The sequence below is a fragment of the Semicossyphus pulcher genome, unplaced genomic scaffold (assembly GCF_022749685.1).
Source record: "Semicossyphus pulcher isolate SPU_LCO1_2020_fin unplaced genomic scaffold, fSemPul1.0.p SCAF_9, whole genome shotgun sequence".
Lineage (NCBI taxonomy): Eukaryota > Metazoa > Chordata > Actinopteri > Labriformes > Labridae > Semicossyphus > Semicossyphus pulcher.
In genome coordinates, this window is record NW_027211770.1 from 2706376 (window position 1) to 2720862 (window position 14487).

Genomic DNA, 14487 nt, shown 5'->3' on the forward strand with positions numbered 1-14487 from the left:
AACATATTCTGGTTTTGGTCCTTATTGTGAAAGAAACAACATTCCTGCTAACAACATGTAACAAACATGTAGCTGGACAAACTGAGATTAACCCGGCCGTGCAAACTGTTGGCTATTGGTTTGTTTTTGACACAGAACTGTGGTAAGACCAAACTGATAAACATATTCTGAATTTGACCAGAGAATGATCTTAAAACCAAAATAACATCCAACGTACCCCACATATCTTAATATGAAAAATGCCGTGCCTTCAGAAGGCCTATGGATATTGACATCATAATAATAGAGGAAAATAGTGCGCAAATAAGTATGTTTACTTGTATATCAGTGCTGGCATAAGGGCTTAAAACAAATTCAGTTACCTTGAAATCAAAAGTCAAAACAAATGGTTGGCTTTGAGAATGTGACACACCCCTCGTCCCTGTATCACGGTAAAATCACGGAGCACAGTGACGTAGTTCATGATTTACTGTCTGTGAGGGAGCTCCAGGATTTGTCTCTAGACGACATCATCACTAGTCTGTTTCTCTGCAGTTGTCGAAGTTGAAGGAGGGACTTGCTCAAGGTCATTAAGTAGAATTGAGCTGTATAGGATGGAGTTGATTCCATCTTCCCATTAACACACAATAACACACAACGAAGGAAAGGGTTTTATTAAAGCTTTACAACAACAGAACTGAATGTACCATTGACATGGAAAATAGGATGAGAGCGCAGTGTAGTAACTGTATATTTCTTTTGATTACAAATCATCAAACATTATTTACCACAAATAATAAAGAACCTTAAATATGTTTTAAGGAACTCGCAGTATCATCCGGCCAGCTTCATATTGCTTGTGGCGTATTTTGTCTGACTGATTCCTAATTACCGTACAACAACCTTATCAAAAATGACACGTAACTGAGCACTTTACAAATGATCAAACAGATTGAACCAACCACTACGCTCGCATTCATTGATATTCAATGAAGTCGTAGCTAACCATCCGACCTTGTCTAAGGTGTGTTTCAGTATTCTACAGAGCAGACAGCTGGTACTTTTTAACCACAGGTCAAATGGGGACAAATGCTGCATATGCTGTCTGCTGTCTGGCCTTGGTGTGATAATACACCTGTTTCTCTCAGTACTCGGTCCTACAAAGATGCCTTTGCACTCCTTAATGTGCACAAAATAAATAGTACACAATTTAAGTGTAGATGGCACAAGGCTTTCTAGCTTGCCTTAAAAGCTGTTATACTCTGTATATGTGGTAAATCCACACAGGTGATTATTGCCTAACGGACTTCCTCTCAGGACTCTGTTTGATGTCATCTTCCTCAATCTACTGTTTTGTTGCATCTGTCTCATTAAGACAAATTTCACTTCATTGCTATTATAAGATATGGAGATGGTGACGTCACCCTCAGCCTGCACAGAGGTCTAATCAGCCAGAACTGAAAACACCTGTGTGGGTGTAAAAATAAAAGTGCTTGTTAAACTCTGAGACCTCTTGCTGTGTTGTAATCAGGTGTGCTGCATCCAACATGATGTGAGACTTTGTGAATAGGCGATCAAATAACTACTTACTTCATGCTCTTATTTGTCAGGTGTATTAACGTATGAAAGTAGGCTGGACTGAGCGTTTCTCTCAAGATAGCTTATTCCTTTTTTCACACAAATTGAAACTTAATGAATTTGAACACATTCCTTTGTTTAAGACGGAATGAAGTTCTTAAAAGTTCCCGTCATTTAAAAATAATACATTTTTAAACACGTTTTGAGCTGATTGGCCTCTTTTATCCAGTATCAGGTCCAACGGTGACAAAAATGTTTTGGAGATATTAATGAAATCTAAAATTGTCATTTTATAATTGTAAAAAATGTTGATGAGTGCATCCAATGAAAAGCTTCTTGGATTTACCTCCTTCCTGCATGATGTAGCCTATGCAACTACAAGTTAGCAAGCAGTTATAGGTCATCAATGTACAGCGCTATTGGCAACTTTAAACTCCAATCAATACTCCAAACATGAGTCTCAACAGCTTCCTGATTTAAAGGACATTAAAGGCGATCAGAAAGCCTGCAGCTCACACCTAGCATTAACAAAACCCCTCGAATGCACGCGGGTTATAGCTCCTGCTTGTGTCATTCACAGCATGTGATGTGAAGTTGGGACAGATCACGACTGCTATTAAACCAGCAGCAGAGCATGAGAAACACACACACTCCTCCTCACTGCGCTGCATGATTAAAAACTCTGATTAACTTCATGCGGATCACTTGATTTTTAAACTGTGATAAACTGCTCCTGGATCATCTCTCCGACCCGCGCCGTCTCTCTCCCTCATCAGTACGGAATCGTCCTGTATAAAAAATGTAACTTTCTCTCTCAGTGAATAAATACAGACGTGATCTGCCTGTGTTTCTGTGCACACTCCGCTCTAATGCATGAACTACGTTCACACACACGCTGGAGTGAAATAAATAAAAATACGATTTTTAAGAGACACAGCAGAGAAATGTTAAAGCAGACAGGAATGAAAGGAGAGGTCTCCCCACAAGTGCGTTCACACTACCAGATGTATGTGGATAAATGCGTCGCAGACCACCTCCGTATGTGGCCTGAGTGGTCGGATCTGAATGCGTCTTCAATCAGTCCAGGGTGTGTTCAGACCTGTAGTTAAGGCTGTCCACTTGTGATACCAGGTCTGAACACCCTCTATATGTGTGTGTGTGTGTGTGTGTGTGTGTGTGTGTGTGTGTGTGTGTGTGTGTGTGAAAAGGCGAATACTGAGATGTAGTGTAAAGCACTTGGAGTGGTCTGAAGACTAGAAAAGTGCTAAGGGCAGTCCATTTACATTTAATAAAATCGAGAGATCAAGAGTTTTTAGGCTAAGGTCATGCAAATGCTGAAGTTGGATCATCAACAACCATTAGTTGGCTCTCTCCAGCACCAAACAGGAAGCAGCAAACCAGGTATAGTAAACATGGAGGTGACTCCAAGAGTGTTGATGTCACCGTGTCTTAACTGGATCTGGTTGCAATAGTTGGACCCTGCGGTTAGGACACAGTGCTGGCACAGCAGCAGTTGGCTTTGGGGAACTGGTAAAAGTTTGAGGTGGGGGAAAGGAAATTCCTTGCTGGCGGCCTGCTGACTTGGTATGCTAACCCTGCTAACGCTATAGTCTCAATCACCTGCCAAAAGCTGCTTCGGTTTCTCATCCATTATCCATTTTTATTCTTGTAAATTTCCACCAGGAGCAGGAACGGAGAGCCACAGAATATAATTGGTTCTGAGGGTCTTGAGAGAGGAAGAGAGTGGGATCTTGAAAAGTTTAAAAGGTGTATCATCATGGGAGCTTGAATCTGCTCAGCAAGTATCATGAAATTCTGCCTCTCAGCGTCCGAATAGCTGACAAAATGTGGTGTGCTGTTTCCACTTCATTTTCAGAATCAACGACACTGGGGAGGTGTGACTGACTGATGTTTTGCTTCTCTCCATGGTTTTTGTAGAGAAGGAGGTGCTGTACTGAACGGATAAGAGTTTGTTGAAATTTGAATGCACATTACAGAAAATTACAGCTGGTGTTGCTATTGTTGTAGAGACATGTACAGAAAACGCTTCAGGGAATGAAGCTCTGAGTGACTGACCTTTGACCCAACAATAATTACTTTTTGCAGGTAAACAGGACGCACTTACTAAGGTCCTTAAATCCAATTTGTCAGTCTGGGTCCAGTCCACGATGAGCACATCCATGAAATCAAACGTTTGCTTTAATTTAGAGCTGCATCCATTTATTAAAAAAGAGTGCTGCTGAGCTGTTATCACATTCAGTGATAGGAAACCATATCCATTCAGCACACTGACAACGGGAAAGCACTTCCATCATGAGCTGACAGCATGCAGTCTAGCAGAGATGGAAATTTCCAAACAGCTCTAAACATAATGACTTCAGACTTTGGACTGTGGCATTATCTTCCTGAGCACACACAATGCTCGAGCAGGAAGTGAAGTCCTTAGTCACCTGAGTACATTACTTAACCGAGGGTTTTGAAGTACGATCAGGTTTGGTTCAAGGCTTTACATCCAGAGATCAACCCAGGTCCTTTAGTGGCAACCAGAGTTTTTTTGTGCTTAATTCATTCAATGCATTTGTGCTTTCCTGAACTCCAGTTTATAGCATGTTTCATTGTGACGTAGTTAGTATCAATGACGTGAGTGTATAACACAGGAGATGTATGCAGATGAAACGTTTCAATCTCTCAGTGCTCTCTGCAAAGATACACTTCAAAAGAATTATTGTTGATAACTTTCAGCCCATTGTTAAACCAAGTTTGAGCCACTTGATCAGTGGCTCAACACTTCAAAATGTGACACTGTAGGTACCCCTTTGACGTCATTTATCGTATTGTTTGGTATGGCGTTTCAGTTGGGCGACCTAGTATTAAGAGCATCAAAGTCCGCAAGGAGGGGCGGCTCAGGCCGATGGCTGAGTCATACAAACACGAGGGAGTTTTATTGAGAAAACTCTAACCACATAGTGCACAGTTATCGTTGCTTACCTAACTACAGAGACCTACACGTGCAGAACTTACGCTGAAAGGATTCCTAGCTTTTAACCTACATGTAGGGCCACTAACCAAGCTGTTATATTTGAGAAGCTGGGGGTGAGAACGACTTCTAACCTATCTCCTAATATTTCCTGAGAAATAAATCATGTAGTGGCCTTTTGTTAGGGTCTGCAGCGTGGACTGTATGAAAGCATTGGATGTAGCCACTTTGACGTCACCCATTGCATTGCAGAGCACCACTTGATGCCTCAAGTTTGGCATATGTGTGACTTGTGACTTGTGATTTGACCTTATAACCATTAGAACATTCACTGAGGTAAATGGGTGAAAACTAGGGTCAGTTACTTATAGACTTCCTTACAATCGCACTATTCTTTGCAACCAGTAGAGTCGCCCCCTGCTGGCCTTTAGAAAGAATGCAGGTTTTAGGCACTTCCACAGTGGCTTCACTTTCAAAACAAAGAGCCTACATCAACTACTATTGCACAGTCAATGGTTTGCAGCTAACAAAAATGTGTTCTTCCATCTGTATAACCAGATTCGTAGGTCAGGGCGTCTCCGCAGCACCACAGTGAGTCATTATGATGCTGTTTTGTCACACATTTGATCTAAAAATGGAAGATTCTTCGTTTGGCAATATCGTGATTGCGATAACATTTGATACATTGTGCAGTCTTATCTCCCTCTCAAATACACACACAAACACAGAAACACAATCACACGCACACACAGTTAAACACAGGCCTTGTTAAACCATTCATCTGATTACGCAGTGGAATCGATTTGTTTCAGATTACCCTTAAATCTGTTTGTCTCACATTCATTCAAGCTCGTTCAGCGTTCAGCAGTGAACAAACTGAGCGTTCAGATATTTGTTGGGTTGAATGTTGCGAGTGTTGAATGTGAAGCGGCTCCCCTTCATCACACTGTTGAGGCTGTTAAATCTGGAGGAGCTTTAAATAAAGATCCAACACCATTTACAGTGAGAACGGCTCACCACCTGCTAACACAGACTGCAGACACATGTACATACGTGTGTGTATGTGTGTGTGTGTGTGTGTGTGTGTACTATTGATTCCTCCATGCACCATTATAAAGGAAGGAAACTTGACGAGTTGAGTTAATTATTAGGCACCTGCCTGCTGAGTCACGCTCACATTACCAACCTGTGTACACAACCTGCAGCATGTGTGTGCATTGTGCATTCATGTGTGTTTGTTTTAGAAAACACACTCACCTGCATCAACACTGACACGAATAACCTAGCGCTGTTTTCTAATGAAATATGATAAAATAAACAGTGAGACTGGCGGGACTGTGGGGGGATGAAAATCATGGAATTAATATAGACATGTTTGACGTTTATAGACAATACAGTTCACACACATGAAGCCATCTCATGAGAGCTTAATTACCAACGTTGTCAGTAGAGTATTTACACATAAAGCATTTCACTTAATCACAATGCAAATATTGTTTAAAACATAAATTAGTATGCAGCACATTTTCCTCGCAGGCCTCTCAGCTCTGGCTGTCTGACATCTCACACTAAAATTCCAGTGAGATGCTTATGCTAACCAGGACCACACACAAGGATAACTCATTTGATGAGGAATGAACAGAGATTCTCAAAAACCAAAACAATCCAGCAGGTGATATGCACAGAAGACACCTTCACACAAGTAGTGTTAGCATAATGAAAATATACATTTGCATGAAATTCCTGCAGGAGTACAGAAGCCCTCATTCTGGATATTATATAAATGATACCTCAGAATATACCAGACGCTCTATGTCTTTGCCAGAAGTGTTACACTAAAGCAAAAACTCATGTTAGAGTAGGGCGATATGGATTAAAAAACTCACCATATACCATTCATAATTTTGATCAGTCTGTTTTTGGCTAATGTATTATGTAACTCACACTTCTCCCACTCATCCGTGTGCTTCTCTTTGCCTCTGCCGCTTTTAGTTGCCACAGACTGTTGCCTAACTTTACAGAGGACAGTGGTTGGTAAGAGGCTGGAAGCTGCAAAACAGTGAAAACACTTCCAGACGACCAAAGAGCCTGTTTTTTTTTTTCTTTTTTAAGATGATCTTTTTTGTTCTTTTGCCTTTATTTGACAGGACAGTGGATAGAATTATAAATGAGGGAAGAGAGAGAGAGAGAGGGGTTGACGAGCAGCAAAGGGCCGAGGGTCGAAGTTGAGCCCGGGGCCGCGGTGTCAAGGGCTGTGCCTCTACACACGGGGCAAGCACTTTAACCACTGAGCTAAACCAGTTTAAAGTTGATCTCAAAGGCTCTCAGTCTCACTGAGGAAGAGGCTCACAGACCTATCTTTAGTTAACCAAATAAGCGAATATTGGGGAAAAGTGAACTGCCATTATAGAAGGGGTCTATTTGGTCTAAAAAAAATGGTCCAAATATAAGTTACAAAGTGAGGATGGAAGATGTTAACTGAATGCATGTAAGATATTTCATGAGGACACAGAAGTTACGTTTTTCAGATACATAAAAGAGGTTTTACATATCTTGGGGTCTAAACATTTTAAAGGTACAAAAAGCTTTAGAATTGCTTCAGCAGATTGCTTCAGACAGAGTGTAATGGCTGCAACAAAATCTTTCAGGACAAATGCACACGATCGAAATAGGTCTAATTAAAGTGCTTGTTGTTGCCACTGACTGGCTAAGATTTTTATTTCAAGTGTTGGTATATTTCTCTCTTAAAGCCACCAGACTCCATTTGCAGAAACAGCAACTTTACCTCACAGGATACAGGGGTTTGGAAGAAGTCCACCTCGAAAGAGCCTCTGTGGCACATGTTACAATTTTACAATGTTACATTTTCATTCAGCAGACGCTTTTGTCCAAAGCGACGAACATCTGAGAGTTAGTATAACACAAGCAACGATCGAGACAGGAGGGAACGAAGTCAGTAAGAGCCAACAAACAGCTTCAAGTTACTGGACACTGGTGCTGACAGGAAGTGTATAGAGAGTTTTTTTTTTTTAAATAATATTAATCATCATCAGCAACATCAACAAGATCAGTATAGTCATCACCATCATCATGAATATCCTAGTCAGCATAAACTATCATTAAGGTCAGAGGTGTTCATAAAGAGCTGGGTCTTTAGCTTCTGTATATACATACATATATATATATTTACACTACCAGTCAAAAGTTTGGACACACTTTCCCATTCACTTGTATGAGAAAATGTGTCCAAACTTTTGACTGGTAGTGTATGTGCCATGTCGCTCTCCATTGTCTCTAGCCAGGGGAGGGGATGTCACTGAGCTGTCGGACACACCCACCCCCCTCTCAGCCCCTTGCCCACTTTGAGCATTTTTCTAAATTGTGCAGTGGGTGGAGTTAAGGTCAGACCTGTGGGTGCAGTTACACTTTAATTCTTGTATGTTTTATGACACGATGTTCAGCACTCACAGTCCAATTACGTCTGAATAATCGGAGGAGGAAGAATGTGCTGTTTATTCCTTTTCGTCTCTATATGGCATTGTGAGGGCATTTTGACTATTGATTGATAATCTTAATCTCTTTATTCAGTGATGTGAATGAGTTTGAATAAATATAAATTACCATGTAAAATAATGTTATAAAAATGAAGGCAATAAATAATGTCAAATTTTCCCAGGTATCGGGCATGTTATTATCATATCACACAGAACATCGCAACAATTACTGGTGCCTGAGGAAAAGCTGAAGAGTCTGTTATAATAAATTAGATCTGATAAATGTTCATACAATTTCCTGTTTATTCTTTATTCTGCTGGAATGTGTCCAATTGAGTGCAGCTATTTGTCACTTCTCCCGCTGCAGCCACCTGCTCTCATCCGCTCTCCAGACAAGGAAAATTCATCTCTAACAAGCCTGTTGTCTTCTTCGCATGCTTTAAGAATTCATAGAGATTTTGTCTTTCCTCTGCGAGCAAAACCTTTCTACCTTTTGATTTGTTTCACAAGAAACAGCTCGGCACAGAAGCACCCACAATACTATCTAGAGTTGATGGGACAACTAAAAACAATCCTTGTAACTGGATTACCTCAGCGTGAGATGAGGAGAGCTGTGTCTGACCCGAGGATGTTGTCGTAGAGTTTGTAATGACATCAAAGCAGCTGATTATCAAGTGACCTGATCAATCTTAGGACCTGAATGAAGTGAACGTTCAGTGATCAGAGTCGCTGCAGCTGCCACAGCTAATCAATGAAGTCAACAAGACGACATGAATAGGCAGGCTCACACTGTTTATCTTAACGGTGTTTGGTCCAACTCACACATGTGAGTCATCATCCTCACACATGAATGCTATTAAAACCAGCAGGGGCCAATCACTCAACAGTCTCTCCTTCAGTGTCTGTGGGAGTCTGTGGGTATCAACACAACTCTGCTTCCTTGCGGTTCTGATCATTGAAACTCAGTACCTGTATTTGGGTGGACATGGGTCTGTCACAGATACATCACAGCTGAGCAGACCATGGCACACGTTAGTCGACAACCTGGTATAAAATGTGTTCAAAAAGCAGCCTTTCAAGTACCTTTGCAGTTCATAGTCATTCCAGCTCATAAAAATCCAGAACTGATAACAGTGTAACATTTTATATTGGTCAGGCTCTATTAATTAAAATATGTGCAGTACGGATCATGCATAATGTGCTTTGTCAGACAGGTAAGACTTGGCGACTTAAAAGCTATTGTTATTTAAAATAACTAAAACTAGAGATCATTTTTCCTGTGTATGAAGAGGTGGGTCATATTTTTTTAATAAATGATTTGACTATATTTTAAATCAATTTGACCAACACTTGATGCAGTGATAAAAATTTAAAAAAGACACTTTGCTCACTTTGTTGATTTAATATCAGATGTACATCATATATTAACGATACAAATGATTGGATGAACTGATTGGTGTTATCTCTTGCTGAAACAGTACACACTAATTGACTTTCCGTGCTCACATTCTGAACATAACATTTTGGTAACACTATGATCCTGCACCATCCGCCAAGCCCGACATGTGTCAGTGTCACTACAGGTCAGGGAGTCACTGATCTGAGTCTACACCACACCGCGGCTCTGCCCTCTTACCTCCGAACAGATGAGGCGAGAGGTGTGCTGGTAACGATCCGATCATCAGCCGAGGACCCTCGTGCCCTCCGCCTGAGCGCTCCCTGTCCGCCGCCTCCTCCGGGCTGCTGCCGCCGGACTCCGGGGAGCTGTAGGCTCCGCTGCTGTTCGGAATGTTAATGCCGGACTGAGGTCTGGTCCCGGAGCCTCCGGAGCCCCCCACAGACCTGGCTCTCGCCCCGAGGTGCTGGCTTGTGCTGGCTCCGGAGGCTCCGGACGCATTGTACGCATGGTACCTCACACCCCCGGCGGTAGTCCTGCTAACATTACTGCCGTTGCTGCTGGCCGTGCTGGAGGGCAGGTCCGAGCCGGAGTAGGCTCTGGTCCGTCCGTTAGCAGCTGGATTAGCAGTCGGGCTGCTCTGCTTTGCCCCCATGTTAACCTCCACTGACTCCTTTGAAATATTAAAGAGGCGCTCTGTGAGCCACTGCGGGACAGTGCGCCAGATTTACGCCTGAGGCTTCACAGGACGGACGACTGGAAGAGAAGAAAAGCAGAACTAACTCTGCGTCGCTACGATCCCACGGTTAGTGAAAAGTTAAACCGGCCATCTGTGACAAGATCTGAAGATGTGTGTAAAACTTTAGAAGCCGTCACCATTGTATTCCGTCAGTAATAGTTGTGCTCGTGCTGCAGGTAAAGTCCTCGTCTCAGCCGCTGTGGACCCGCTGTCCTCCGGTCTCCTACTCAGTGCCCGCTCCGCCATGGCTCCTGAGCAGCGTGAAGGAGTGAAGAGCCCGGCTCCTCACACCTCCCTGCCTGACAACACATTGCTCAATAGAAGGAAGTGATGGAGGAGAAAGCCCTGCACAAAACCGTTTAATCAGTGGCAGCAAGGAGACTGCACAGGCTAGCCGACAAGCTAGCTGAACTCACAAGTATTTCCGCCAAGAAGTTTCACAATAAAGCTATTGCAGTGCTTTATAGGGAAATTGTGCACTTTCCACAATATTATTTCCACCTACCTTAAACAGACCTGCATAAATCCTAACATTTGTAATATTATTGGGAAAAAAATGTTTTAGAGAGGAGATTATTGTGAAGCTGCTTGTTTTGCATTACACTGAGAGGTCTTTCAATGCACACGGCCATGAGAAACACATCTTTAGCCACTTTAGAAAGTCTTAAAGACAAAAAAAAAAAAATTCAGTTTTAAGTGTTTGTTATATTTCAAAATATTTTTACCGCTTCACTTTGACGTCTGATAGCCCTTTTCTTTGGGAATATGTATTGAAGGATTAAGGGATTTTTAAAGTGTCTAAAGTAGGCTATGTGTTTCTCGTGACCTCTGGTACAACAGTACATAGCTTAGCTTCTTTTTTGGTACTCAGGCTGGGTTATCCAAACAGGGGCCACGCTGACCGTCTTCTACTGGTAGTATACTAACTATAGATAAGTACCTCATGCAACTCCACTTCCAAAAAACCATATTTTCCCTTTAAACATGTTTACAGCCTGGAACAAAATACAGTTTCAGTCTATAGCAAATTTATCAATTCTTGACAATCCTACGGGGGGTGAATTTTTTTTAAAATTCAACCCTTTTAATTATATAATGGCTTAAAGTCAACCATAATTAGTTTGCCTTTTTCGTCTGAACAATGTTACTCCACAAATAAAAATCTCATTCTGCATGAAACACTCCCAGAGACACTTAACTAGCTTATTTTCCAGCTACTAAATAAGCCACAGGCAAACATTGTATAGCTTTTATTACTGAGCATGTGCCAACCCCTTGCTGCCCTCCAGCACCATCCTCTAGTACAAATGTAGTCACCTCTGATTCTAAAACAAAAAGATGGTGACGACCAAAATGTTGTGCTCAGGGTTTAAAAACGTCAGTCAACAAACCCATGCGTGACATACGGGTGGATATAACTATCTTTTAGAAAAATGTGCTGCAAATTCAGAAACCAAGCCAATTCCAAAATACATACAAAATCCAAAAATCCAACACCGGAATCACGCTGCAAATGAAAAGGTGCATAAACTTGGAACTGTGGAACATATAAGAGATGCAAAGTCAAAATCAAACAAAGCAAGAAAACTAGCGCAACAGCTATAGTCTGCATTTAGTCATCACAACGGAAGTCTCCAGGCTCTGGCATCAATCAGCACCCACCACTCCAGAGGTCTGAGTGATTGGTCAGTCTCTGCTGCCAGGAGCCAAACCCATCAAGGAGAACTCCCTCGTGTATTCCCTGTCATCAACCTGTACTCTGGGCATCTGTGTAAACACCAACACAGCACAGATTCCCCAAACTCTCAGAGCAGGAACTCAGCTATACGAATACATGAAAAAACCCAAACAGTTTTCAATATTAAAGATGTTTCAAACGAAGGCTGACGGAGGTTTGATAGCAGGGAGTACAACAGGCTAATCAAGGTGGTTTTCGTGTGAGATTAGTTTTGCATGGTGAGACCTGCCCACAGAGCAACACTCAACTCCAGTAGCGTCTTTGGTTCAACCTTATTCTTGTCACATTTGTGGTCTCATAAACATTTAATCCTGTTTTCCATATCACAATTTTCCAAGCATATTTAGCAGGACCTGCGTGAGCACAGCTCCGAAAGGCACGCAGCCATAGAGGCTTTTGTCATACTGAAATGGGCGTGGTGACTTGGAAAAAACGATGGACATATTCAGACTGCTAATGTGGCTGAAAGAAACTTGTCAGGCTCCCTGTTGGACGAGCAATGTTACAGCAGCATTCATTCTAAATGACCCCAAACATATCTTTGTATACTGCTTTCTGGTTATTTAAAAGAACAGACCTAAAGGCTGTTCTGTTTGTGTAAAGCTTAAATCGTCTGATGTGTTAGTCAGTCTCTAATATCTTTACCTCTTTGACTGGTACATTAGATAATCATGTATCACAATGGTGTCTGCTGTTATGACGTCAGTTTCACACAATGAAACCACTTAAACACTATAATATGATGTTATTTGGGCCTACTAATCATCTGTTAACTGGCTACAGATCAGAAAACACTGTTCCTTCAAGAGAAAAAAAGAGGTTTCTAGCTTCTCCTGTTGTTCTCTTGTTGTTAGCAGAAGATATATTCAACATGTATATTCTTCATGTGAAGTTTTCCAGTGGTGTCTCTGCTGATTTCTGCAGCTGCACTAAAGGAACCTGAAAACACACTAAAAACAGATAGATGACCTACATTGTAAGCAAATCAAGGTCAAGCCTGCCTGAGCTAAATCTGCTGCTTTGTCTAAACAATTGATACCAGTATTTACAATACATCTGCTAGTTTCTGTTCAGGTGCAGAGCAACTTGATGACACACTTTTCTCAAGACCAAACTCACATTAAAGTTGAGTAAACTTTTAGTTGATGCATATTGTTCTGACAGATCTGTACTAATCTTAAGGTGAAAGGACATTTAGAAATTTGTATCATGAGTCATTTTTAGTTTATGTTAAAACTCTTTTTTTTATTATAAAACCACTGTATGGGGCTTGATACACATACAATACTAATTCCATGCAGCCCTGAACGGAAGTCCTGCTCTTATTTTGAAATCCAGTGGGATTTATTTTGGTCTCGTGGTGTTTATATATGGAAACTTGATAAGCTTTTGAGCTCCATGTCACATGACGTCACCAGCGGCGCAGGAACGTCAACAACAGCCGAAGAGTCTCACGCTTCATTTATGGTCTTCATCCTGAACTCCTCTTTGTCACCTTTTAAAGAAGACTGAGAATCAACATGTTTCTTTTCTTCCACAGCAATTTATTTTATTCACTCTTTTTAAACTTTGCTCCTTGTTTTTGAAATCAGCTGCTGAATGTTTGTTGATGACTTCATTGTCGTTTTAGTAGATTGTAAATAAACGCTTTACGTAATAAAGTATTATAGTGATATAGTGGCTACAGATGTTATAGATAAGAGTATATATATATATGAAGACTATATCAGATCATTGCCAAGGAAGTAAAGAAAAGATCGGTTACTGAAATCATCGTTGTGAAATGCATTCTTCTGAAGATCTATTGTTAAAGTTAGAAATATTTATCAAACTCAAATATTTTACTTTGAAAACCAATTATCTGCGGGATGCAGTTACAATTCCCCCCATAGAATATCCAGAGGGATATTTGCTTACCACAGGTAGAAAAGAGCGTCACATAAAGTCTTTTCTACCTGTAGCCATCAGACTGTAGAACTCCTCCCTGTTCAGGAGGAGAAATGGAACATAACCATGTGCCCCTTCTGATATCATGTGCAATAACACTTACATCAGGTTATATTATGCTCACTATGTACAATAATATTTTTCTATATCTGGCTATATTCTGTTCATTATGTGCAATACTTTTCTGTCCACATATATATTGTATTCATGTTGATATTTATAGAATGCATAATCATGTGCAATACTTCTGCTTATTTATTAGTACCATGTGCAGTATCAGGAGCAATATAATATTTTCATTGTGTACAATTACATTCTATATCATGCACTATCTTTAAATTCATAAACTTGTACAATAGAAGTTCTTACTAAGTAATAACTATTAATACTGTTAATTTAACTGTCACCATTACTTCCTGCCTACTTCTGCAAATAACTATTATAATAATGTTTTTTTTAGGCATTAACCCATACATTTTATATTTTCACTTATATTTGAGTTGTTTTTTGTATCTCCCTCATTTGTACTGTATTTTTGGAGCTATCTGGCATTATAATTTCCTTCCGGGTTAATAAAGATCTTAGCTTATCTTACTTGCATACCAGAGGAGACCCTTCCGGAGAAACATCTACTCAGTG

The 14487-nt window shown here is 40.8% G+C and overlaps 1 protein-coding gene across 1 annotated transcript; it reads right to left on the reverse strand.

Moving 5' to 3' along the window:
• Positions 1 to 9620: 9620 nt before the first annotated feature.
• On the reverse strand, positions 9621 to 10079 carry znrf2b (zinc and ring finger 2b). The gene has a single exon (XM_069655629.1). It carries the CDS (start codon positions 10077 to 10079, stop codon positions 9621 to 9623), a length of 459 nt encoding a protein of 152 aa, XP_069511730.1.
• Positions 10080 to 14487: the final 4408 nt, after the last annotated feature.